General features: G+C 41.0%; 1 protein-coding gene across 2 annotated transcripts in view; it reads right to left on the minus strand.

Annotated features, from left to right (window-relative positions):
• Nucleotides 1-12,533: 12,533 nt before the first annotated feature.
• Nucleotides 12,534-25,852, minus strand: part of whrnb (whirlin b) — a 215,123-nt gene continuing 201,804 nt past the window's right edge. The window contains exons 12-13 of one of the 2 annotated variants that reach the window (XM_079567260.1): nucleotides 20,301-20,429; nucleotides 12,534-12,990 (exon numbers count right to left, since the gene is read on the minus strand). In XM_079567260.1, the coding sequence (XP_079423386.1) occupies nucleotides 12,814-12,990; nucleotides 20,301-20,429 (306 nt within the window). In that variant the 3' untranslated portion in view covers nucleotides 12,534-12,813. Of the gene's footprint in view, nucleotides 12,991-20,300; nucleotides 20,430-25,852 lie in introns of those variants that run through there. The other variant, XR_013793441.1, reaches the window with a different exon arrangement.

Raw genomic sequence — 25,852 nt, forward strand, 5'->3', positions numbered from 1 at the left:
AATTATAGAGCTCAGGATCGTGTCGTCAAAACCGCTAAAAGTTCCTCAACTTGTGGCACATTCCGTAGAAGTAAAGTCATCCTTCACATAAAAGCGTTTCTCTACTTTATAATATTGTTTTACCTGATGTTAGTTTGAACAATGTTTGCTCGTTCCCTCTAAAATGGCAGGTTTCTCCATGGCAACGTTGAAAACATACAGTAGACATCATATCCAGCCCGGTTTGAAGTTTCTGTTTTTACCCAGTAGAAATGTAGCCGTTCTTGTGTCTTTGTTGTTTTATAGTGATGGTTTTCCTCCGATTGTAAACCTACGTGTAAAAAGCCAGTGTTATTTCATATCCGCTCATATCCGTAGGCTAAAACGCTTCACGTGTTAAGCAAAAATAAAGTGGCTTCAAATACCTGTCTGTCATTTCCCTTCATTGAGCGTCTAGAGCGTTTTTCTAGTTGTTATATGAAAGCCATTCTGTGTAGCTTTTGACTCCGCATAAATACATGTCAAGCATCATTCTACTGTGGGTGTTTCTGTTTTTCTTTTGTTGAAAATACATATAAAAAAACAAACAGCATGTCTTTAGTTAGACTCAGGCATAACTCGTAACTTTGTAGGGAGCAGGATGTTGCCAGTTTGTCTCCATGGAGATGATGCTGCTTTTGCTTTCACTGCAAGAAGCCGAACATTAGGACTTCTTTAAATTTAGGAAATCCTAAATCCTGTTTGCTGGACATATGCATTTTTTTCCCTCATCAAAGACATAACTTACCTGTATAGTAGTACTTCACTACATTTACATTCACACAGTGTTGAGTAATCCTACGACAAGGCTGCTAAATTTTGCTGTTTCTTCTTCTACTGTGTGGCGCAGTTCGATTGGGACGGGGCCTTTCTGTGTGGAGTTTGCATGTTCTACCGTGTCTGCTTAGGTTCCCCCACTCTGGATTCCCCTACCACTAAAACATGTACAATAGGTTCTCCTCTGGGGCCAGGACTCCCCTGGAAATTCCTAATCTAAGTGGGACTTTCCTGGTTAGATAAAGAATAATAATAATGATAATAATAATAAAAGTACAAAATTCAAAACTGACACATTTTAAAGCCCATAATCCAATCTATTATAGAAAACGCTATCTCAATGGCCGCCGCCTGGGCGCCGCCATGTTTATTTCCCATACCGCCTTTGAAGCTAAGCAGGGAAGGGCCTGGTTAGGACTGGGATGGGAGACCGTTTGGGAACACCAGGAAGCCTGGCGACAGTACTGAGTCTGTGCGTGGACATCCGCGGCCGGCCCCCACGTGATGGTCCCACCGGCAGCGGCCATTGGCCACGGGTCCATATGGACCGCGGTGCTGCTGTCCGAGGACAACCCGCCGTCACAACAACGCGAGTGCACGAGATCTGACTGCCGTGCGTGTGCGCGCATCCAAACAGCGCGATGTGTGCGTGTGTGTATGTGTGTGCGTGCGTGCCCAAAACCTGCTCAAACACGAGCCTCTAATCAAACCCGCTGCTCCGACTGATTTCTCCTCCGTGTGAGTCAAAGCGAAAATGAAACCACTTAACGAGCGCATGGCCTGCACTGCGTAGTTTTTTTCCCTTTTTTTTTTTACTTTGCTGCTGTACCATTTGTTTTCTATTTTGCTTTCACGTATTGTGAGCCCAGAGGTACATTTGATTCTAAAGCTGCTTTGCACGCATTGCCAATTTTATTGTAAGGTTATAAATACTGTCTAATAACGATCATTAGGCTATTTCAGTTCAAACCCTACTCATTCTTTTTTTTTATTCTACACTACCGTGATGCACCAACCCACGGGTCCTGCACCGTGAACCAAACCGTTAGAGCTGAACCCCTAATATTTATCCTTAATTATTCCACTGTCTCTTGAATCCTGTTCCCCGAGTTTAGCGAAAATATTGTCGTACTAAGAGAGGAGCACGGGTGCATCAAACACTCCAATTGCAGTTTGTTTGACCTTTTTTTGAGCCTTCATTCTTTTACTCATTTGTAGTGGCCATAGTTTTTGGAATGGGTTGGGAACCACTGGCCTACAGCTGAACTGTGTGACGGGTTGGACATTTCTTTGTAGTCACTCACAATCTCTGAATATCAAATGTGGAGACTAGCGAGGCCCGGCCGAAGGCCGGGTCTCAGCTAGTATTATAATATTGGATTTAGAGCCACTCTGTGCTCGAAGTGTGTTTATGCGGAAGGTGTAAACCATGCCACAGTGGTGACAGAAGTACTTTTTTTTTTTTTACTTGAGTAAATGTACAGATACAAGAGAAACAGATTTACTTCAAGGAACAGGCCACCGTTTTTACATTCTGAAATATGTTCTATACCTGAGCTTGGATGAGCTGAAAACCTGTCTGCTCTTTGTGCGTGCCCTCAGTCACGTAATACGACCAAAGATGTTGTTAGCATTTGGCCTCTCCCAATGTATTCCTATAGCTCCAAACGGGGGTGAAGTTGGAAGCTTCCACGCTCTTCCACGGGCACAAAGACCAGACAGGTACGTATCAACTCGGCTCAGGTAAGATCATATCTCAGTATGAAAAAATGGTGGCCTGTTCCTTTAAGTAAAAGCAAAAGTATCAATTCTACTTAAAGCAGAACTAAGCAACTCATGCCCCTAGAGGCCATAAGCACTACTGCAGGTGTTGTAGCATGTTGCAGAGCTTTTTTACTCATTAATTGTCCAGAGAGAAAGATGAAGGACCCCCCAATCATCCCATTAACTCTTATATCACCCCCAGAGGGACTACGGAAAGGATTGATTAAGGTAAACAAGTTATTAGTTCCTCTTTAAGTTAAAAAAAAAAAAGAAAATCCACTTTAGACATAAAAGGTAAACCGTATTGTACCACAATTTAAAGTATTATTTTCAAACCAGGTCTGAACAAAACCAGTGCCAAACTTATCTACATTAGGACTAAAGCAGATCTAAACTAAGACTAAACCAGGACTAACACAGTTAACACAAACCATGTGTTTAAATCACAGTACTTTAACTCCAAGTCAAAAATGCAGTCCAGTAGAAAGTGCTGATACCTGCTCTGAAATGTAATCATCATTAAAGGTACTCAAGTAAAGTAAAAGCACCTCAAATGTGTACTTTTTACGTTGTTACTTTCCACCACTGCCAAGCCGTGAATCAAAACGGGAGATTCGTTTTTTGAGAAGTTGTTCCCACATGAGAAGCCACCAGCTCTTGCACTTGTATTTCATTGTTACTATTAAATTCGTATCATTTCAAATTATAAAACGTAGAATATCAACGCTGAGGCACTCAAAATAATGTTTCTAAGTCCATCTTTAAGGCCCTGCATAAGATCTATTTGGATATACTCTCCCAAAGTGTGTTCTCTTCGGTGCCAGGACCATCACAAAACTTAAAAAAAAAACACAGACTCTGAGGCAGAAGAAGTGGAGTAACATATGGAGCCACAAGAGGGCGCCTTCATCCAGTGCTGTGGCCTGTGTGGAGGCAGCCTTTAATATATGAAGAGTTATTGATTAAATCCAGACTGTTTTGTTTGATTTGCGTGTCATTTAGATCGATTTGATCTGCTGAGAAGGAGACAGGTTTCACTGCACTTATATGCACATGTACAATAGAAATAGAGATTGATTTCGTGAAAAAAGGCAAGGTCGCTGTTGAATCTGCTCCACTTTTCTCTGTTTGGCCGTAAGCACAACAAACCATTCTATTTCCTCTCAGAAACTCAGTGCGCACCAGTCTGAGAACTAGCTCAAGGCCATTGTTTTTTTGTTTTTTTTAATATTTCTCTCTCTCTCTCGCTCTGGTTTCTCTCTCTCTCAACCACTCCATGTTCCATGCCGATACAGAGTGCCCTGAACCCACGTCTACATCACTGTCTTACGTAACAAAGACCTGTTTGGCTCATCGGAGACTCCAGAAGCTACTGCAGATATAGGCTTTCACTTGTGTGCGCTTTTATACCAAAGAGAAAAAGTGACTAAGCTCTTAAATCATTACGCAACAGAGAACAATTGGACAGACACAGAGTGGATAATCATTACCCGGTGCAGTGGCATAGAGTTTCACTTATTAACTGCTATCTTAGCATTAGGGTTATTTTCTCCAATTGTGCATATCCAAATCTCATAGGACAGGGGAGCTTATAGCCTGTATGTCAGTGTGATACCTCATTTGAAAGCCAAGACCTTCTCGTCTCTAAAAATATGTGCACGATCTGTGAGAGTGAAACACATTTTGCTTGAAATAAGTAAATTTGCGCATAAAAAACAAGGAAAAAGCTCTTATTGTGCTTAAAATTAGATAAGAAATCTCATATTACTTGAAATGTATGTTTTATTTTTTCTTACTTCCTTTTGTCAGTGTAACTCACTCAAAAAGTACTCTTTTACTTTTGCTTCAGTAATTATTTGGGTGGCTGATATATTTTCTCTACTCTACAAACCTCCGCCGCAGTTCTAAGGCATTTATCCCGGTACGAAGGCCCGTAATTTACCAGTTACCAGCTGCCTGAAACGCAGCATAATGCTGTGATTGCGAGTGCTTGGGGCTAATCTTGACTCCATTCATAAAACGCTTCAGAACCCTGCTGTGGTTTCCAAGGCAACAGAGATGCTTCAGCGTCACCAGCAGGATCCAAGAAACGGTGTATTTCAGTACAGAATATCTCAGCAGTTTTTGGTCCCGGTGCACGGCATGGATAAAAATCAAATCAGGACGAAAATAGAGCGACACTGCCAATTAGTCACCGGGATTTAACTGAATGTTCTGATCTGTTGTTGCTGCAGTTGGGCAGGGCTAGAATTAGATCAGCTGAATTACCAGGTTGTTCAATAAATGGATTTCTTCTTCCCTGATGGCACGGGCATATTTCCAAGTTGACAAAGCCAGGATCCATCGGGCTCACATTGTGAAAGAGTGGTTCAGAGAGCACGAGACCTCACTTTCACACATGGATCGGCCACAGAGTCCAGATCATAGACCGTTAAAAAGAAAAGACAACTCCTCCTCACTTCTCCCCGTTTGCCACAATAACTACGTTTGAGAGAGAAATCATGGCGGACTTACAGACTCCTCCTACCCAGCTCTGACGGAGCATGTTCCTAAAAAGGGCATGTAGTTCAGTCTGAGCCGCGCTGTTAGCTCTAATGCTAATTGAAGTCTGGCCCTCATTAGTATACGGGATTTCTAGAATGTTTCTTACGAAAACCAGCCTGGTTTCTTTAATTATACCCAGCATTATCACAGGAGGAATATCTAGCTCTAGAAAGTTTAGGATTTTTTTTTTTACGTGTCTGAAGTGCATTGTTTTCCAATGGGAGACTAGTGGCTGTATGGAGGTACTACAGCAATGGCGGCCCCTAGTAATAATAATAATAATGCATTGGTTTTATATAGCGCTTTTCTGGACACTCAAAGACCCTTTACATTGCACTATTTGTTCACTCCATACTCGGTGGTGGTAAGCTACTACTGTAGCCACAGCTGCCTGGGGTAGACTGACGGAAGCGAGGCAACCAGTCGGCGCCATCGGCCCCTCCGACCACCACCATAGCAATAGCAATGGTGGCATGGCCACAAGTGTTGTCATCACAAAGCAGAGCAGCCAGTGGCCATTGGTCCAGATCTTAACCGCATTGAGGATCTTTGTGATGTGCTGGAGAAGGCTTTGCACAGTGGTCACACTCACCAATCACAATCACCAATCATCACCAATACAAGATCCTTGGTGAAAAATCAATAAAACACTGGATCTTTTGACATTGAAGAAGCTTATTGAAACAATGCCACAGCGAATGTGTGCTGTCAAAGCTAAAGGCGCAACAACGAAGCATGTGACCACTTTTTGTGTGTGACGACTTTCATTTGGTTTGGGAGCGTACGTAACATTAAGTTTGACTAAATTGGGTGTAAAAAATGTCTAAACCCGAAAAAAACATTTAACTTAAACTCGTCACTGAAGCATAAATGAAACAATCTCTAAATAAAATGAACAAGGTCTAAAACTGAGGTCTGCACGCCACAGTTTGAGAACAAAAAAACAGAAAACAACAATGTCAATTTGAATACAAATTTAAAAAAAGTTCCTCTGACAATTCAGCAAACTGTCGTCATTTATTCCATTCATCTTTTCGACTGAAAAAATGAATCGAACAAACATACTCCTCTTAATCACTTTTTCTTGTGCAGCGTTGCCATAGTTACATCCTTTTGTTGACTGAACAAATCGACAAACTACACATGCATTGCAAATTCATCACCTCTGAGAACAGATAGCGTCACATTTCTATCAACGCTTTTGCCGCTGCTCGACAAACACTCGGCATCCCTGCAAACGACAGACACAAAACGCTGATTCTCTCGGTTTTATTTGTCATTTTGAGGAAATATATCGTATCTACGGGAGGTATATGCGCGAACCCACGTCAGGAGTAAACAGTAGGCCTATTATATCGCCGATTTAAACAGTATTTGGCTGTGATTGGTTGTCGCAGCGAATAAGTAAGATGAAATAATGATAATAAAACAAAAAAAAACACAAATCAAGTGTTCACAGTTATAGAGTCCACAAAGGGTTACATGACTCTTATAGCTAATACTTTTGTCTACTTATTTACATTTTCTATAAACCTATGTGCAGTTTTATACAATATTTTACATAGTGTCCATTCACAGATACATTATTCTCCACAAGGTCCGAGTACTTTCCGATTGCGTAAAGTCTTTGATAAATAAGTGATCTTTTCTTTACATACATTTACAAAAATATCGATACTTTTTCAGACCAAAATACTCTCCGCACACGTACAGCTTTGTCTCCATAACTTGGCTTAACGATAGTGAGATTGCATCGTGTGTTAAATGACATAAAAGTAAGGGGACAGTATGTGCATGAAACCAATAGTATTTCGTTGAACACAAATCATATATTTTGGCAGATTTGGGCAAAGCTTTTTTTTTAATCTGCGACGTTCAAGATTGCACGTTAATATAAGACATTCAATTTATGGGACCACGTCTCTTGCAAATGCCCTGTTTCTGTATAATGTGTATCAATATGTGTGTCAAACGATAAACCGAAGGAAGAGGAAACAAGACATAGAATAAACATTGACACACAAAAAAAAAGATATATACATATAAAACTAATATAGAAATGGCTGAACAGCATCGGAGACATTATCTGAAGGCAGAAATAGGAGGATTTTCAACTGTCGCATTGTCACGTTCGCCAATGACTTTCAAAACATGTTTACTCTGATGACAAAGTGATCTATGACAATCACACGAACATGACGTCAAAATGAGTGTATTATAGGAAAAAGTCAGTAAACTGTCAGAAGAAAACAACTGAAAAGATTCAGGTCCAAGATATGATGATGGTGAGTAAGGAACACAGATGGTGATGATATGAAAACATTTCTGCTTTCATTAAGTAAATTCAACCTTGGAATTTCAGATAAAATGCTGTGTTGCTGGATATTGGATATTATGCAATGACCTGCCCTGGGGGTTTTTACTCACGATACATGAAGGGCACTACGCAAGTTCAGTAGACTGTATTTTTAGCATTTGTGGATAGGGCTGGACTGTTTTTTACTCCGATATCAGTACTGTAACAATACATAGACACCTGAACGATACTTTTATTGATGCCTATACTAAAATATAATCTAAAAATCCTAAATCATTGATGCCTGTCCCATCAACTTTGTGTTCAGTTCCTCCTTTCAATACCTTTATTGTTTTCGATACCAGTAGTACCTATAGACTGTAAAATTAAGAATGGACAGAGGGAGTGAGGGTTTTTGGAGCCAGCTCCATTATTTAGATTAGGGTGAAAAAGAAAATTGCAAATAGTAAAAGAGTAAAATTAGGACGATAGGCATGTTAGGCATGTTAACACATGGAGGTGAGGATGACATGCCTGTGCTCAATAATCACTTAAAGTTCAAGGGAAAGTCCAGAGGAGCCAGAAACTTCTGGAGCCAGATGCTTGCGGTTTCAGGAAGAACTCGGCCACAATAAGTCCATTCTTAATTTTACCGTACCTTTTTTCCCCCCAATATCACACATTAACCTGTTACCTGCCACTTTAGGGTGAGGTTTAGGGTTAGGAATTATGCATATCCAAATCTCAAAGTGTGCTGACAGGAGAGCTTACAGCCTATATGCCAGTATGATACCTCATTTGAAAGCCAAGACCTTCTAATTCCTAAAAATATGGATGAGATTCGAGTGTCAGACCACACCAGATCTCACACATAATCCAAACCCTAATCCCTGACCTGAACTCTAACCCGATCCCTCACCCCCTGATCAGGGGGGACGGCAAGTAACAAATTAAAATGGTACCCAGCCCTATTTAAGGAGAACTTAAACAGTCATTTGACTTCTGTCATGTGCTAGTATATTTCTCGGATTAGGTCAGATGTTGCCCCTGCCCTAAAGCTACAATATGTTCATCATGTAAATACATTTGTGGTCACATGTGAACATATCCTGCAAAATTGTAGCTGTTAAACATTGATTTTGGGCACTTCAGCCGTGGAAATTTAAACCAGTGGTGGCCAAAGCGCTTGAGCAGAAGTAAATATACTACTGGTCAAATATGACTCCAAGTTGCTCAGTCAAATTAGTACTTCAGTGAAGGTACTGAAGAAGGAAATGCTTAAGTATTCAAAGGAAAGTGTCAGGAAGAGTAACGGCAACACGACGGGGACAAATCTTCTTCATTGTTTTGAGTCATTGGCAGATGACTCAGATGACTATATTTCTCATTAAAATTTAGTGAAGTAACGTAATAGTAGTACTTTGGTAGTAACAGGTTGTGTAACAGGCGTGTCAAATTTGGGTTGGAGCATCCTTAGCTGGCCATAAGGACAATTAAACATGCCAAAAGCAACAAACAAGCCTCCATTTGTACGCAACACCATGCTAACAAATCAATGGTGCCGTGATAAACTGACAAAATGCAGAAGACACTTGAGGATTCTATCTGTTTCACAAGATTATTCAGGAAAATTGTCCATGTGGATCAGCCGAAAAAGAAGAAAAGGACCAAACAGGAACACTCAAAACACTGATCATGGAAATGTACAAAATGAAAATGCCCTCTTTATTGTCACAGTAAAGCTGGATCAAAAGCCAAACCAAACCAGCTCCTCTCTATTTTTATTATTCCACACAGAGGGTGAGATAAGGAAACTCATTCCGGCAGAGAGGAAGTGTGGCGTGTTCGCGTGCTGTAGTCTCTGTGATAGGGATAATGGTATTCAAACAGAGGCTCTGATCTGAGACAGTGGGCGTTTCAAATACAGCACTTTGAGATCGACGCCGCGGGGGACGGACAGCGCAGAGGGGCTGATCTGCGCGGACATAGGTAATTAGTAGTTGTTAAATGAACGTGCTTTGTTTGATGTGGAGGTTCAAAGGAAAATAAAATACAGAGAACGTAATCCAGTCGCGAGGGAGTCCCGAGCCACACCTCACTGCGAGTAGGTCCTGGAGTTTGCATGCTGTTCCTGTGTCTGTGTGTGGGTTTCCTTCCTGGTGTTTCTCATCCTCCATCAGATTAAAACATGTACAATGGGATAATCCAAACCAGGTCAAGATCTGGAAACGCGTCCCCGTGCTCTGGACTGCGTTTAGATATTGTTCTGGAACAGAGTAGGATGGAGGATGTTCCTACACGCTTCTCCAATGGTAGAGTTGTGTCCCCAATGTATGTTCTGTTAACATTCCTCTGCGCTGCACTTGAACCACTCCCACTTTGCTATCCGAGGGAGGGGGGTAGGAAAGTGGGAGACGGCTTATCTTGTCTTAACATAAGGTGTTGAAGGAATTAATTTCCTGGTAAGAGCCAGATTGTTGCTACAGTGCCATTAATGTTAGTACTAGATTGCTCCGGCTTAAATTGTTTGGGAGAGAACCTACTTTCGGAGCATTTGGATCAAAGACGCAGCAAAATTCATTAAATATTTTTGTTTTGAAAAAAGCGTATGTGTGTAGCTGCCAACCTTGTGTTTTCTTCATCTCCTCGTTGTTATGAAGTCTGCTTTTGAATCAAACTAATTTGGGTATAGGTTCGATTGGAGCATAGACAGAAATGAGTTAAAAGTGCTTGAATTATGAGAATTTGTGATGAGTTTTAGTAGGTTTAGTCTTTCTTATTGCCAATTGAATAAGCATGCTTTTTCTTACCGTTTTTTTTATTACAAAACTAGACACTCTAATACACCTTATGTGTGATTTTGGCAGCTCTGATGAACAGAACTGAAATAAATGACGATCAAAAACTTGTGAAAAGTCACGTTTCTTTTCTTTCTTTTTTTGTCTGAGGGGGCGTGGTGTTGCGTAGCAAACAGCGGTAAAGCCGACACTTCTCTCTCGCTCTCGCTGGAGCATGTCGACAAGGCAGAGGTGGCTTCCCATGGAAAAATCGAAACAGTTGGGATTTCAACATTTCTCTGAGTTTTTAAATGGTTAAAATCGGTCCAAGGACGACTGAGAAATATCCTGTTAAAGTCTTCATTCCGAGACCCAGGCTGTTTAAAGGAATAGGCCACCGTTTTTACATACTGATATATGTTCTTACCTAACCGTAGCCGAGTTAATATATCCCCGTCTGGTCTTTGTCCGTGCGCTCTGTCACGCAAACGGAGCACATACGCAGCCTCTCCCACATGTCACATAGCTCCAAAAAAGCTCACGATAGAAGCTACCAAGCTCTTCCACGTGTTCCCTATTTAAATAAACTTACGTGAAGTGTTTTCATGTGAAGTATATTTACACAGAAATGTAACATGTCGATTTTATAAGCAGATAAAAAGGGGTACTATAAAAAGAGGCGTAATGATACAGGAGCACAACGTCCGCGCAGTAACTCCTAAAGACTTCCCCCGCTCACTTCCGTCAATAGAAGCTGCGTGACTTGTACAGAGCCTTTTACAACAAGCAGAAAATGTATTTTCGGAAAGTGCTGGCGCATTCCTACCTCATGGTCGAGGTCCTGAGTCCTGTGTCGTCGTCCGGGGTGAGTTGGAAATGTGTGAAACATTACTACACTATATACTTTCTGCTTGTTATCACAGCCCGGCACGATGCACGTAAAAGGCATTGTTCACAAGTTATCGACGCTTCTTCAACTGTTCCCTGCGAGCTCTCTACAAGTCACGCAGCTTCTATTGACGGAAGTGAGCGGGGGAAGTCTTTAGGAGTTACTGCACGGATGTTTTACTCCTCGTGTCATTACGCCTCACAATATAGTCCCCCTTTTTATCTGCTTATAAAATCGACATGCTACATTTCTGTGTAAATATACTTTGCATGAAAACACTTCACGTAACTTTATTTAAATAGGGAACACGTGGAAGAGCTTGGTAGCTTCTATCGTGAGCTTTTTTGGAGCTATATGACATGTGGGAGAGGCTGCGTATGTGCTCCATTTGCGTGACAGAGCGCACGGACAAAGACCAGACGGGGATATATTAACTCGACTAAGGTTAGGTAAGAACATATCTTAGTATGTAAAAACGGTGGCCTATTCCTTTAAATGTACACGCAATTAGCGAAAGCTGCGGTAACATTTATAACATTTATGCGGTAATATTTATGATTTTGCCTCTTCCCATGATGTTGGTGCCTGTCCAGAGAGGAGGAGTTATTCAAAAAGGAGAGTGTTTCATAAAACACGCAATATCTCCTTTTCTAGAAAAAAATCTGTGATTTTGATCAAACTAGCCTCTCTTTAGCTTAGGATTTCTCAGGAACCGAGGGACGTAGAATTAAACTTTCACCTACGAAGAGCTTAGAGTCTCACCTTTCAAACGAGCCACAGCATGTGTATGTAGCTAAAACATAGAATATGCTGTGGTGCTACAAATATCATGAAAAATGGTCTGGATTGTTGGCGCTCAACAGCTAAATCCCCAAAACAGTGCGGCACTCAATCTGTTAAGTGCACAAGTTAATTCATCTTATTTGAAGTGAAATGCTTGTTCCATTGGCAGTCTAATTTCAAGACAGTTGGAACCTACTCAAAATCAGCATAACTTGTTTTAATTGAAGCACATTTTTGGCCATTTATCTAAGATTTGTGTGTGAACTCACAAATACCGCGGGATTTCAGCTTTCAGGCGAGGTTAGGGGTTCAATGATGTACTGACACTTATTTGGAGAACAAGTTGGCCACATATGGTGATCTGAGCCTTATGTTTGTTCAGTGTTTTGAGATTCTTGCATTAACTTCCATGAGACACCCAAACAAAGGTCAAAGTCTGCGTATCCACACTCAGCAACGCCTCACACACATGATGGTTTACTGACACTCGATCCACATGTTTGTGATGGATTCTATACCAACTACACTACACTCCATTTATGCATGTATATACTCTCTCACGCATCAGTCCAAATAACAGTCCAGTTGCATTGTTTTAAATCTCGAAAATAGAATTAACCACCTGGATTACTAAAAGCAACTATGCCAGATAAACCAAAGGATTTGTTGATCCCAGCAGTGCCTCTGTGGTCACGATGGCTGAAGACCCCTGGTATAGACGATTACAACCTAAACTGATCTGTGAATGTCGGTATGCAGAGAGATAGTGAGAGCTTATAATTATAATATTAAAAAGATACAAAATAATAAAGTCTATATAATTCAAAGCACACATTCTCTGGTAGTTCATATAATTTCTAAATCTACTTTGTGCAAATCTCATCACAGTGCCACCTTCTTTCCTCCTGTCGTTTTGTCGATGAATGATTGATTATCGTCGTGAGTCTGTGGCGTGGGCGGAGTCACTAGAGTCCGGGCTCCAGAACCAGGAAGTCCACGTAGTCCTGGTCTTTGGTCTTGAAGGCTTCGGCGATGATCCGCGCGGCCTCCTTATGCTCCCGCCCCCTCAGAGACACGCCGTTCACCTCCACGATCACATGACCCACCCGCAGCTGACCGCAGTTATGGGCGGAGCCTCCTTTCTGCACAGAGGAGAGAAGAGAGGTCAAAATGGTTAAACGAGAACATGTCCCAGGGAGATTTTGAAGTCAAATTGCTTAATGCCAAATTAAGCCAAATAAACTGTTCCGCACTGTGGCTTTACAATAATGACTAATTTTTGCTGTTGATTGTTGATTGTTTTTTGGGTCATAGTTTTATTGAACAGAATTGTAATTTGACCCAATTTGCATTCATTCTTCACTTCCGAAATACGTGCTAGGTCAATGTTGAGTCGAGCTGGGACATACACAGAAAGTATTTACAGCATTTTAAACACCACAGCAGTGGCAGCAGATGGAGTATTACAGCTCTCGGTGTGACACATGCTATTTAAGTCCTTTTGGCGTCTAAAGGCATTCCCAGTTTGATTGTATTCATTTGAAAGGCTGAGACGCAGCCGGAGCTCACATGGCTACTTGATGTGCGAAAAACAAAAGGACGTACTTCAGCGCTCACGATTACAGCTGTTTACAGGTTGATTCTACCCGAGCAGGCTTAGACCCTCCTCAGTGAGAGTACAATGACGACCTTATGTGTGTGCTGTGGATGTTAGCACTAGCCGTGTTAGCCTTAGTGTATGCGTTGCAATTAGCCTGTTTTATAATCAAATTAAGGACATGACTGTACTACAGAGGTGGTATGGCCGTACAGCATGACCCAATATAATAAATGATGATGCTTTTAGACTGTGATTCCCCTGTCCCCCAAATATGTCTACAGTTCTGGGTCGTTTACAATGATGTTTGACTAAAGGTTCATCCAAACCTGCGGCCATTCTCGCTTGTTGCTCGTGCCCATCTCGCCTTAACTATGACCACCCTTTTTTCTGATATGAGGAATGAACTCATATATTTTAATTATGATCGTTGCAAATGAGACAGGTGTATGATAGATTCATCACTAATGAATTCTCTTAATCTCAGTTGGGACTATCACAAAGAATACGGTAACCGTGTGCCTGTCATCGTGCCTCACTGTGAGGAAGTGTGGGTCCTTTCATTGTGGGGCTTGCATGTTCCTCTGCCTGGGTAAGTTGTTAGTATGTGCCCACATCGATCCAAAACATGCCCATAGTAAATTGATTCCCCCAGCGAGGTTCTTCTGAACAAAACCAAGTCAATATCTGGAGAAGGCTTCCCTGGCGCTGCACTGCGGTCAGTGTCCTGCTGGTTAATCAGGAGAGCTGGGACATTTCCCGATGGGCCTCCAGAGGAAAAGTATTGATTATTAACAGGCTCTCACTGTTGGGCTGGTGCAGGACTGTTTAGACTCATTTAACTGCAGCTGCAGTATGGCCCAGCTACTGTTCAGTGTTTGTAACGGCTGAGATATCAATAAAGTTACACAATCTCTAATGCCAACATCGATATTGCTATATGTTGTTCTGACTTGATTTATATATATTTTGTTTCCTCTTTAAGATTTTGGTTAATTGTACATAAGATGCCTATTATAATTACTTATTTGCAAATTTTCTTTGACTGCACATTTTTTCTGACTATCTGTGTGGTCTCTTGTGTGTTCTTAAGGTTTGCTACAACAAGATTCATAAATCCTATCTTATCTGTCTTGAGTTTTATTTTCCATGTGAATCTTCCAAGTATTGACTGTGGTGTTGATAATAACAAAGGAAACTTCAAAGAATATTTTATATGAAAAGGTCTCCTGACTGCGTTATCTTGTTTGCCAGCTCAATGTGAAAAGAAAATGGGTCATCCATTCCTGGTCAAGCCATTATCCAGGTGACCCATTCTTTGGCTGTGAATCTGAGGACCCCCTTGGAAAGGGGGCACATTCATTTTAATTTAGGTGACAAAAACTTTTGACAAAAATGTCATTTTAGTTTTAGTCAAGATTTAGTTAAAGCAGAACTAAGTAACTTGTTTACCTTAATAAATCCTTTCCGTAGTCCCTGTGGGGGTCATACAAGTGTTAATGGGTGATTGGGGGGTCTTTCATCCCCCTCTGGTGTCTCTGGCCAGAAAACCACAATTGCAACTTCGCCTGCACCGGGTTGGAGGCACAATACACACTAATGGAATCAAGAAGAAGCTAACAGGCTAACGGGAAAAGCTAATTGTGGGCTAGCGCCACTTAAACAGTATTTACAGTCAGGTTTGAGTGAAAAAATTATCTCCATTGTGTACAATATCCCTCTCTCCCTCTGTCTTTTCTGTCAGCGTAGTATTTACTCTCACGGACAATTAATGAGGAAAACGCAACATGCTACGACACCTGCAGTGGCGCTAATGGCCTCTAGGGGCATGAGTTACTTAGTACTGCTTTAAATAATTCGCCTCAATTTTAGTCTAGTTTGAGTCGACTACTGTTGATTGTAAATTGACTAAATCCAAGATTAATTCAAAGTCAACTTTGCATTGATCATATTTATTAAAGTCATTTCCTTTACTTTTGTATGTTTTATGTTTCTGCTTTAAGAGTGGTTGCACAAAGTCCTCTGCTTCCTGGAGCTTCTCCATATGAACAAAGCACACACTTGTTCCTTTGACAGTGGATTTAAGGAGGCTCTTTCAAACTATCATTGGAACTTTTGATGATTTTAGCATCTTCTTTTTATTTATTTTTATTTCTATCTTTATAACAGACATTTTAGTCATAGCTTTAGTCTCATGAACAACTTATAATTTAGTTTTAGTCTAATTTTAGCCAGCAAAAAAAAAACTGACAAAATTATGACAAAATATTTCAGTCGATGAAGCCCCAGGGCAGCTCTGGCTACAATAGGATCTTACCACCACTAAGTATGGAGTGAATGAATAGTACAATCCAGATTTTAATCCCGTTGAGGATCTTTGGGATGTGCTGGAGAAGGCTTTGGGTAGTGGTTACACTCTCCCATCAACAGTACAAGATCTTGGTAAAAAATGTATGCACCTGGGTCTTTTGATATTAAACTGAAAACAAACGGATTCATCTCATTGGGCTAAAAGTTAAATAAACAATGTTGATAAACAAATAAATGGCTGCGATCACCCACTATGATTAGAAATGTCCAACAGTGGACAGTGAAGAAGCAGCATATGGACAATGATCCCAAGGGCGTCCTCTGTCCCTCAACCTTCGCACTAACTGTTTCCACTCGCGCTTGTGCATGATCCAATTTGTTTACCCCATTGATTGCTCTCAATGTGCCAGAGTTAGTCAAGTCTTTACCGCAGCTTAGCCGATCGAGCTGTGGGGTTAATCCCTCCTCGCTCTTCCTTCCATTTTCACAAACGACAGATTCGATTTCTCTTCGACACTGAACATGTTTGCTAACTGTGACGCCCAATCACAAAGCTGCAGGTTCGCCTTGGCCCCAGGACGTACACGACCCAATAACAGTGATTCTGCAAACGGACCAAAAAAAAAAAAATGCTACAACGGCAATGCATCACCTGCTATCTCTGCCGCCCGCGTGCCCCGAAGCAAGACATTCATTCACGGTTTCCGTAATCAGCATTTCTCACGATGGGACAAACTGTACACTTGTGTCACGCAGAGCTTCGACATTGTATTGAATCAGAGTGAATTCATAATTTGCTATTGCAAGAAATAGACATTTCAAGAACAAATAAATGATTCTTCGTTCGTGTCCGCCTGTCTTTTATTGAAAGATTATCGTAAATTATCATAAGTAAGTAAGTAAACTTTATTTGTATAGCGCCTTTCACAGACACAGAGTCACAAAGCGCTTCACAGTGTTAAAACATAATTATAAAACAGCATATTCATTGCAATAATTCAAAATTCAGCATTCATTATACAAGTGGTGTCAGTATTGCATCAGCCGGACTCAAAAGCTTTCTCAAACAGATGGGTTTTTAGGTGCTTTTTAAAGGTAGCTGCTGACTCCAATGAGCGCAAGTCAAGAGGAAGTTTATTCCAAAGTCGGGGCGCTACGGCTTTGAAGGAGCCGAGTTTTAACGTGTGTTCGTGGAACCATCAACAGGTTATGCCCAGAGGACCTCAGGTTCCGAGACGTGTTGTAGGGTTTAAGTAGCTCAGCAATATAAGTGGGAGCCTGACCGTGTAGAGCTCGAAAGGTTAGCACCAAGATTTTAAACTGAACCCGATGTTTAATAGGGAGCCAGTGCTACGTGTTCTGTTTCTGAGAATGGGACACACAGACCAGCTGCTCTTGGACACAAGAACAACGTGCAAAATGGAGATTGTCACATCGACTTGTCAGTCAACAACCAATTCAGCAACTGCACCTGAAATACACTTCCTGACCAAGAAAACATGGCCACCTGGTTTGAACTTTTATGAGAAAAGTGCTAAATCATAATTAATATTCCATCAAAGATTTTTTTATTCCCTGATGGCACGGGCATGTTCCAAGATGACAATGCCAGGATTCATCTGGCTCACACTGAGAAAGAGTGGTTCAGGGAATCTGAGAGATTTTAACACATGACTTGGCCACCATAGATTCCAGTTTTTACCCCATTGAGAATCTTTGGTGGTCACACTCTCCCATCAACAAAAAATCTATGCATCTGGATCTTTGTTAAAGCGTACTGAGAGGCTACAGCAAATATGAGCTCTAATGAAATCTAAAATATTATAATTATTATCTTTTTTTGGCAACCTTTTCTTTTTGGTCAGGCAGTGTTTATAGTTTAGAGACAATAATAACCAGTATACATTCATTTAAGAAAAAAGGTGTCCGAATATGTGCTCCTTTCACGGTCAGATTTTTACTATTCAATTTGCTCTAATAATATAAAAGCCCCAGCCCCGCCTACTCTGCGTTTGCCTGGCACTGACCACTTGCATTATTAGATTAAACCTCCTTGACGTGACAAACATCCACGTAACTGCCTCTCCATGATGAAAACGGAGCCAAAGTGCGGAGTGTGACAAGTGTTAAAGATGTTGTTGGGGTCACGGGCGCAAAGTGTGACACCAAAGTCATCCGCCCCCATTTTCCCGATGGAGGTTTGTCTTTGTAATGGAAATGCCCGTCCTCCTGATGCGGTCCGCGGGGGGAGAGAGAGAGTGCAGCAGCGGTGATTAGCTGATGCTATCGGCTCTGAGCCAGTACAAAACACTGTGCCATGGAAATGTGCCAGCGCTCGCCGTCTCCGTCCGAGAGGAGGAGTGGTGCTGCGGGGGGAAAAGATGGCTGTTTATGGAGATTGGTTCAGGGTGCAACAAATGGAGAGGCACGAATTGCTGGCCAGAACTAGAAACCCCCCATTGAAATGAAATTGGAAAACTTTCTCAATAATTTCTTTCACTGGGAATCAGGTTGCACTGACATCAACTCACGGTGGGCCCACAATTACACTTTTTTGTGGCCATTTTGCTTTCAGTATTCCTGAGTCAATAAAAAACATTAAAATCATGCGAAGCACCACAAAAGAGCATCACGAACAACAAGACAATGGCCACGATGAGCATCAAGCAGATCAGGCCAAAAAGCACAAAATTAAGTTACAAAATAATAAATTTTCTGTAGTAAACAATGGATGGCATTTCCTTCATTGACATTATTAATTGGCTAATATGAAAACATTCCAACCTGGATAGACCTGGATGTATTGACATAAATATTTTGGCGATCAGACACTGGCAGTAGATTATAGTTCGCATGGACAGTATGGATGGGTTAGGGTTAAGGATGTCTTCCCTAAGTCTTCTCAGAGCCTGGACATTGGTGGTGGTCTGGGAGAACAGTGAAAGATGTAGCAGGGTGAAGCCACGGACAGAAGAGGCGGTGAAGGGGTGGAGGTGGGTTGCAACACAGCTGGGAAGCTGACGAGCCATGAACACTAGAGCTTAAAGGAACAGGCCACCGTTTTTACATCCTGAGCATGCTTACCTTAGCTTTGACGAGTTGATGTGTACCTGTGTTTGTGTGTGCGGCCAGTCACGCAAATGTTGTTAGCATTTAGCCTCTCCCAGCATAGGTATAACACTTCGCACTTCGACGTCCGCGCAGCAAAGTCGATGTGCTTCTAAGGTATTATTACACCTTACAATATAGTACCCCTTTTTATCCGCTTAGAAAATTGACATGTTTTATTTTGTGTAACTAGACTTGGATCGTGTAACGTTTCATGTAACTGTATTTAAATAGGGAAAACCTGGAACAGCTTGCTTCTAACTTCTCCTCCGTTTGGAATTTGCAGTTACGCATCAATTTGTCAAAGCCAAGGTAAGAACAAACCTCAGTATGTAAAAACGGTGGCGTGTTCCTTTAAATGCAGGACCGCGGGCGATGATTGACTGGCAGGAAAGTGTGGCTCTTCACTGATAGGCTGAAGTGGAGTCTGACCCTCGCAGACGCGATCATTAGCTGGAGGTAGGTGATGCTAAAATGAGTCTTCCAGGTTGAATTTACGTATAGGCTTCATTAAGAAAGACGGAAATAAATCTTCTTTGACAAAGAAACGTCTTTAGAGCATCACTGAAAACTGCTGACTTGGGATTGTTTTTCTCTAAACTTGTCCAAAGATGATCTTGAAATGATTATCCACGCCTTTGTGTCTTCTTGTTTAGACTCCTGTAGCAGCATATTTTGTTGTCTTAATAAAAAAAATAGCTGTCTCATCTTCAGCAGGTAGAAAAACTGCTGACTCGCACCAACAGAAGGGCTCATATATTACAGCGATTCCTTCATTAGCTCCCAGTCACTTTTCATTTCCATTTTATAATCCTGGTGCTGACCTTCAGATCCTTGCATGGTCAAGCTCTCTCCTACTTGTTTCGGAAAGCGTTTTAATTCCAGTAGAATAAGGGTTGTTCTATGACCATCATTTTGTCTGTCTGTGAAGGGTACTATATAAATAAACGTTACTTACTTACAACATACATATTTTTGTATATAGGGTTATAAATGTAGGTTTTTCCCTTTTCTTTTTTTGACCACTTACCACATTTTAGCAGGAGACGCATGGCAGGCCGTTTGCTCCGTTCGGCGAGCACAAAAAAACAACCGGAGGAGTGATATTTACCCCGACAGCTTGACAGGTCACTACACCAGGCACAGGCTTTTAGGAGTTCTCAAACTTTGTCTGGCTAAACGAGAAAAATGGTGCAGTAACACGTTTTCCCCTCGAAGAAACCAAAATGTACCCGTTTTGCAGAGGTTGAAAGAGGGTGTGACTTGTTATCAGCAGATACTCAAATCGCCAGCATCGGTATTGGAAGCAAAAAGCTGGATCGGTGCATCTCAAATAGACAGTCTATCAAAATGTCAAGGAGAAAGTAAAACAGCAATTGACTAACAAGGAGGAAGTAAAGAAAAGCCTACACTAGATAGAAAGGTAGCTTCACTCACCTGTACAGTGACGATGCGCGGTAAGGGCTGCCGTGTGTTTGCCCCCCCCTCGATGGCGATGCCGAGAGTGTTGGAGTTTTTCATGACGCGGACTAAAATCGCAGAAGCCATTGGGACTGGAGACATCAGCTGTTGGGGCACAAGAGCAAAATGGTGAAGGACAGGAAAGAGCGACTTCTGCTTTCTGAATGCGGTGGGCGCAGGTCCTTGGATCAGCAAAACACATCTGTGCAGAAACGTGCTGTTCTTTTGCGACTGTGGGGCGAAACACAATCTGGCTTCATGAAAACTTGTGATCAGATAAAGGTTGGCTCGCAGGTTTTGCTTAGAGCTTCCGCGTGTGACTAGAATTGATCAGTTTGGTTGTTTGTCACGTCGAGCCATTGACAAACGCAATCCAGAAAATAAACATTTGTGGAGATGTTGCTCAATTGACTAACTGAAGATCCGACCAAACAGCATTTAGGCTTTTACATCTTTGCACCCTCGGCCATGGTATTTTTGTTGTTTAAAGCCACACCGCGTAGAATTTTACCCTATAAATAAAATAGAAATACAAGAATTTATTTTATGACAGATATTTTCATCATTGGCAAATACCCCATAAATGTACAAACAAACATTTATGAGGCTCACCCCCCCGAAGGGATGACTGTAAACTTTACTGGGGGTGGGTACGTCTCCAGCTTGTTTCCATGGAGATGTGACAAAAGGCAGAATTTGAGATATGAACAGGTTAGTTTCTCATCCAAGTCCATTCTTTTATTACGCACTGCAGTAACAGCATTTTCTGTGTCATTAGGAACATGCTTTGTTTTGCCGCAACAGTGCAGTTCAAAATGTTACGCAGTGTACCTTTAACGTAAGGCAAGATGCTTGTAAATACGGAAAACATAAATACATTTTAGAGACATTTCATAATTTCATATAAAATTAAGGCATTTTATTCATAAAAATGACCAAAATGTATATTTTCAGCGATGATTGATAGAGCCAGATTCAAATGTATGGTTTTTTTTTGTTGATATATTAGGATTAAGGGGATTTTGGATCTTGTTTAGTTGTTTAATAAACTAATCATAATTGAAAAAAATGCCTCTGAGGGAAGCTACTAAAGTGGGGATGTTGTTGCGAGAGAGGAACGAAAACTTCATTTTGTGAAAACCTGCCATTAAAGTTTTTTCACATGTGCGTGAGTACCTCCAGTCTTTGGCAGCGGGTTTTTCCCACAAAGGAAATAACCATATTTGGATTGTAGCGTCATCTCAGGGACCAATGCTTTGGATGTTTTCAGGATTTCTGTAAATTATATGTACTATACCTGTCTGCATCTTTTTATGTTGCTCAAATAAACTAAACCAAATGAATGAATGTGTGACAACCTAATTAACCCCTTAATCCCTGCCTAAACCGAGCACATTTTCTCCCGGTCAGCTTTACCCAAATCTAAAAAGCTGGTGTTTACAGCCTTTTTTTGCTTTTTAGTTTTTTGTGTATTGTAGCTGATCAACATAACCACAGAGGAAGACGAGGAAGAAGCTTAGATGAGTTTTGCAGGTCTTAGCTTTCAAATGAGGCTTTACTCTGGCCTAGAGGCTAAAGCTCCAGTCAAGAAGCTTTTAGGTTTGGGTAAAGCCGAACCGGAGAACTTGTGCTCGGTTTAGGCGGTTGTTAAGCATCATAAGTGCTGTCTTTTTTTTTAACTCTGACTAAACTCACTGACCACAGAGTGAATCAATGTGTTCATCTGCCTTGTCTTGCCTTATTACAACTTTTTTTTTTTTTGTAACGTTTATTTAAAATGATACCCTGAAAGTCTTAATGTTTTACACATTTTATAAGATGTGCATTTTGGTCTTGCATTTTGATGTAATGTAACTTATATTTATATGTTATATAGCTTTTCCTGTGAACCAGCCTGTCCGGTCCAATCAGGAGGAGGGGGAGGAGCTTAATTCGTTTTCTGCTAACTGCAAACTAAGAAGGGCTTTCTGTTTAAAGAGGGGAGGGACTTGATTGTTTCTATCTCTCCTCACTTTGCACATCACTTTAAGATCAAGAATCTCTTTTCCTGCCGCCAGAACAATCTAACGTGTCACTTATTGTCATCCATTGTCATCACGATGTCCACATGAAACAACAATATCACAAAGCACAACATCTTCTTTGTCAGTGTAAAAGAACTAAGATTAAATTGTTTTCTTCACAAAGAAGCAAAGTAAAAGCTTCGGCCAAATCCCTTTTTAACCTTTTCATATTTTTTGCCAAAAGACTTACACTGTTGGACTTTTTTAATATCCACTTTTGGTCCAGAATTGTTATTGAAGAATGTTCTCGGACATAAATTATCTGTGGATTGCGCAAAGATTGTGCTGATTCTGTCGAAAGTCTAAATTAATGACACAGAGAAAAGCCCATTAAAGTGCATAAAGCTTTTGGTGCGACACTTTTCTGTGATAATTAAAGCGCTGAGAGAGGCGACCTCTGACGACACCAATCATCTTCTACATCTGAAATACAACGTTTTAGTTTCAGCCTTAATCCAACCAGACTTTAGGCCTTTAGGTGCTGAATAGTTCACTGAGGGGATAAACGTCTGCTTAGATCTTGGCGGGTTGGAACGTCTTTGACACGAGGAAGGAAAAGTATCATAGGTATGGTAAAGGAAAAGGTGAGAGGCTGAGGAGGCTTACTGTTCTGCTGCTGTGGTGGAGATAGGATGGAGGATGGTTATAGCTGCATCTAGGAAGACGGACGCAAGAGTTGCAAAAAGTACTAATTTCTTAAGCTAACTATTAAAATATTTTCATAATAACTTGTCAGTTGTTTTAAAATTGTAACTTTTTTCCCCAAACCCTCTGATGATTGGAGAGATTTGCACAAATTTTTTTTGATTAGTTGCACTGATGATTTATTTAAACATATATATGTTTACATGCGCCATTTTAGAAATGTCTGAAAAGCATCCTTAAAGTAGGGTTCAGTGCCAAAACATCAACAACAAAAAACATCAATGCTGTTTTGTATTGCAATTGCCCTTCTATTATCATACATTATACTTAAAGGGTCTGTATCATGCTATTTTAGCCATCCCAAAGTAAAGTATAGGCATTTATATGATACCATATTTATATGGTACCTCTACCACTATGGAATTCTATTTTTTGGGGGTATTTTGCAAACCCGGAAGACACTCTCTTCGAGCTAATCCGCCCATGCATCATTAGCAGTAAAAGAAATATAATATCACAGCAATAAATGAAGTTACCTCACAATACAGTTACAAGGAGTTGACATCTACAGCACAGCAACAACACAACAACACGCGTTTTGACTGACTCACTGCTCTGTCCTGGCTGCTCCATCAGGTGTTTACATTATGGGACTCGCATTGGTTCTAAAAGTTAATCCACTTTGATTCTGGCGAAGGTTCACCAAACATCCATCAAGAGACAGTCACAGAAAAACACTATTTTGGCTGATAGTCGCCAAATCCCAGAAAGAAATACCAACTTCTGGCGAGTGGCCTCTTTGGCAGGTTGAATAAAGTTGAACCTGTACCTCTCGCAGCCAGATGCGTTTTTTTTTTCTCCATGACATTATCATTAGGTAAGAAAAAAGAACAGGTGTGTCCAGAGTAGGTTAGAAAGAGCTCCTTCTTCACAACTTTCAGCGCAAACATGACATCTGTTCAGACGCTCAGGGGGTGCGTTTGTTTTCTCCGCAGGGGCAGCGCGGATGCTTCGGGCAATTTTTTTTTTTGTCCTTAATTTCTTGCAACAGAAATAATAAACATCGGGCTCTTCCTGTTTGACACTATGACGTAACAAAATGTCAGTGTCACAAGTCAGTTGTTTTCCAGCAGAGGGCGGAGCAGCTGCTCAGAGAGCAGGATTCAGGAGGTTTGCTTAGAACTGTGTGAATGAAGCCAAAAAACACTCTGGGGGTGTTTTTGATAAGGAAATAGCATAACAACATGGCTAAAAGCTCCAAAAAGTAGATTTTTCATGATATAGGACCTTTAAAAATTGTCTTGACAGGCGAGCGGTGTATGCTGGTTAGGTTGTCCAAGATGCCACTGACTTGCTCTGATGTAACCTGTGCGACGGTCCCGCTCCCTCGTGACAGTGAGGCGGCTGCAGAGCTCGGGACAGGCGGGCGAAGTTGCTTTTCACCGCCTGGACTCGCCTGCCTGAACTACAAAGGCCAAATGGATGATGAGAATGAAGTCCGGTCAACTTGTGCGCTGACAGCGGACTGACAGATGATTGGGTCTGACTTCTTTTTGATCAGAAACGTGTCACTCCTCTTTTCTCCTCACAGAGACTTACTTTTGATCTGCAGAAATGCTTCTTATTTGACAGAAAGCGCCCAGGGTGTCCAACATATACATTTAAATAACAGGTGTATGGCCTTTGTTATGAATTAATCACAGTTAATCACATTTAAGCATATTCTATTTAGGGGTTGTATTTATTTTTTTAGATATATATTTTGTATTTTCCTACATTTTAGCTCATTTTAAGCAGAGATGTGAGGCCTGTGTGATCATTTCAAACACTTCAAAGGCAGGAGCAGTTTGACTTATTTTGTCCTGCCCCAAGACACTAGAGAGTGAGTTTGACAGTAAAATTATTTTTGGCATCACGCGGTGGTCGGCCCTCACCAACATCTTGCAGGAAAAAGGAAACTGAAAAATTGTCTTTGTTGCTAAAGTAAAGTAAATTCCAAACCTTCTAAACCTTATGTAATTCATTAATCGGAATTAATCGAGAAAAGTCCCGGCCCTAATTTAATTGAGTTACTTATTATCCATTTCAATCTTAAGATGCAAACCGTAAGAGGAGCTTCATCTTAAACACACCTAATGACAGAGTTCCAAAAAGTATCAAACAAGAATATGCAGACTTCGAGTGTCGCTGCCCACAGTGCCATCGTGGGGTAATCCAGTCCAATCACTCACTTTTTGGCTCTGGAGAGATTTGGTTGACCTCTAACCCCCCACCTTAACAGAGCGCATTGTTTCCAGTTTGACTTTACCCAAACCTAAAAGTGTAATGAGTAATTTTAAAGAAAACGAATTGTAACTTTTTTGTCACGTTGTTGGCGCGGTGTTTTTTTAATCTCTTTTTACAATGGGTTGAAAAAGTATCCGCCCCCTCTTTAACTTTTTGACATTTTGCCATGCTATGGTCCACAAACACAAATATATTTATAGTTGAAATTGTATGTGAAAGACACACACTAAGTGACACACAATTGTGAATTGAAATTTTTAAATAGAGTTTTTTATGAATAAAATCTGAAAGGTGGGGTTTGCAAAAGTATCCACCTCCTTGCTTTCAGAAGTTGCCTGATGATTTCTGAATGATCACATGTTGCCCTAATGACTAAATAGAGTCTACCTGTGTGTAATCTAATGTCACTTCAAGTACAGCTGTTCTGTGATGGCCTCAGAGGTCTGCTAAGAGACTATTGGGGAGCAGACAGCATCACGAAGTCCAAGAACACACCAGACAGGTCCGGGATAAAGTTATTGAGAAGTATAAAGC

Source organism: Gobius niger (assembly GCF_951799975.1).
Source record: "Gobius niger genome assembly, chromosome: 1".
NCBI classification, from domain to species: Eukaryota; Metazoa; Chordata; class Actinopteri; order Gobiiformes; family Gobiidae; genus Gobius; species Gobius niger.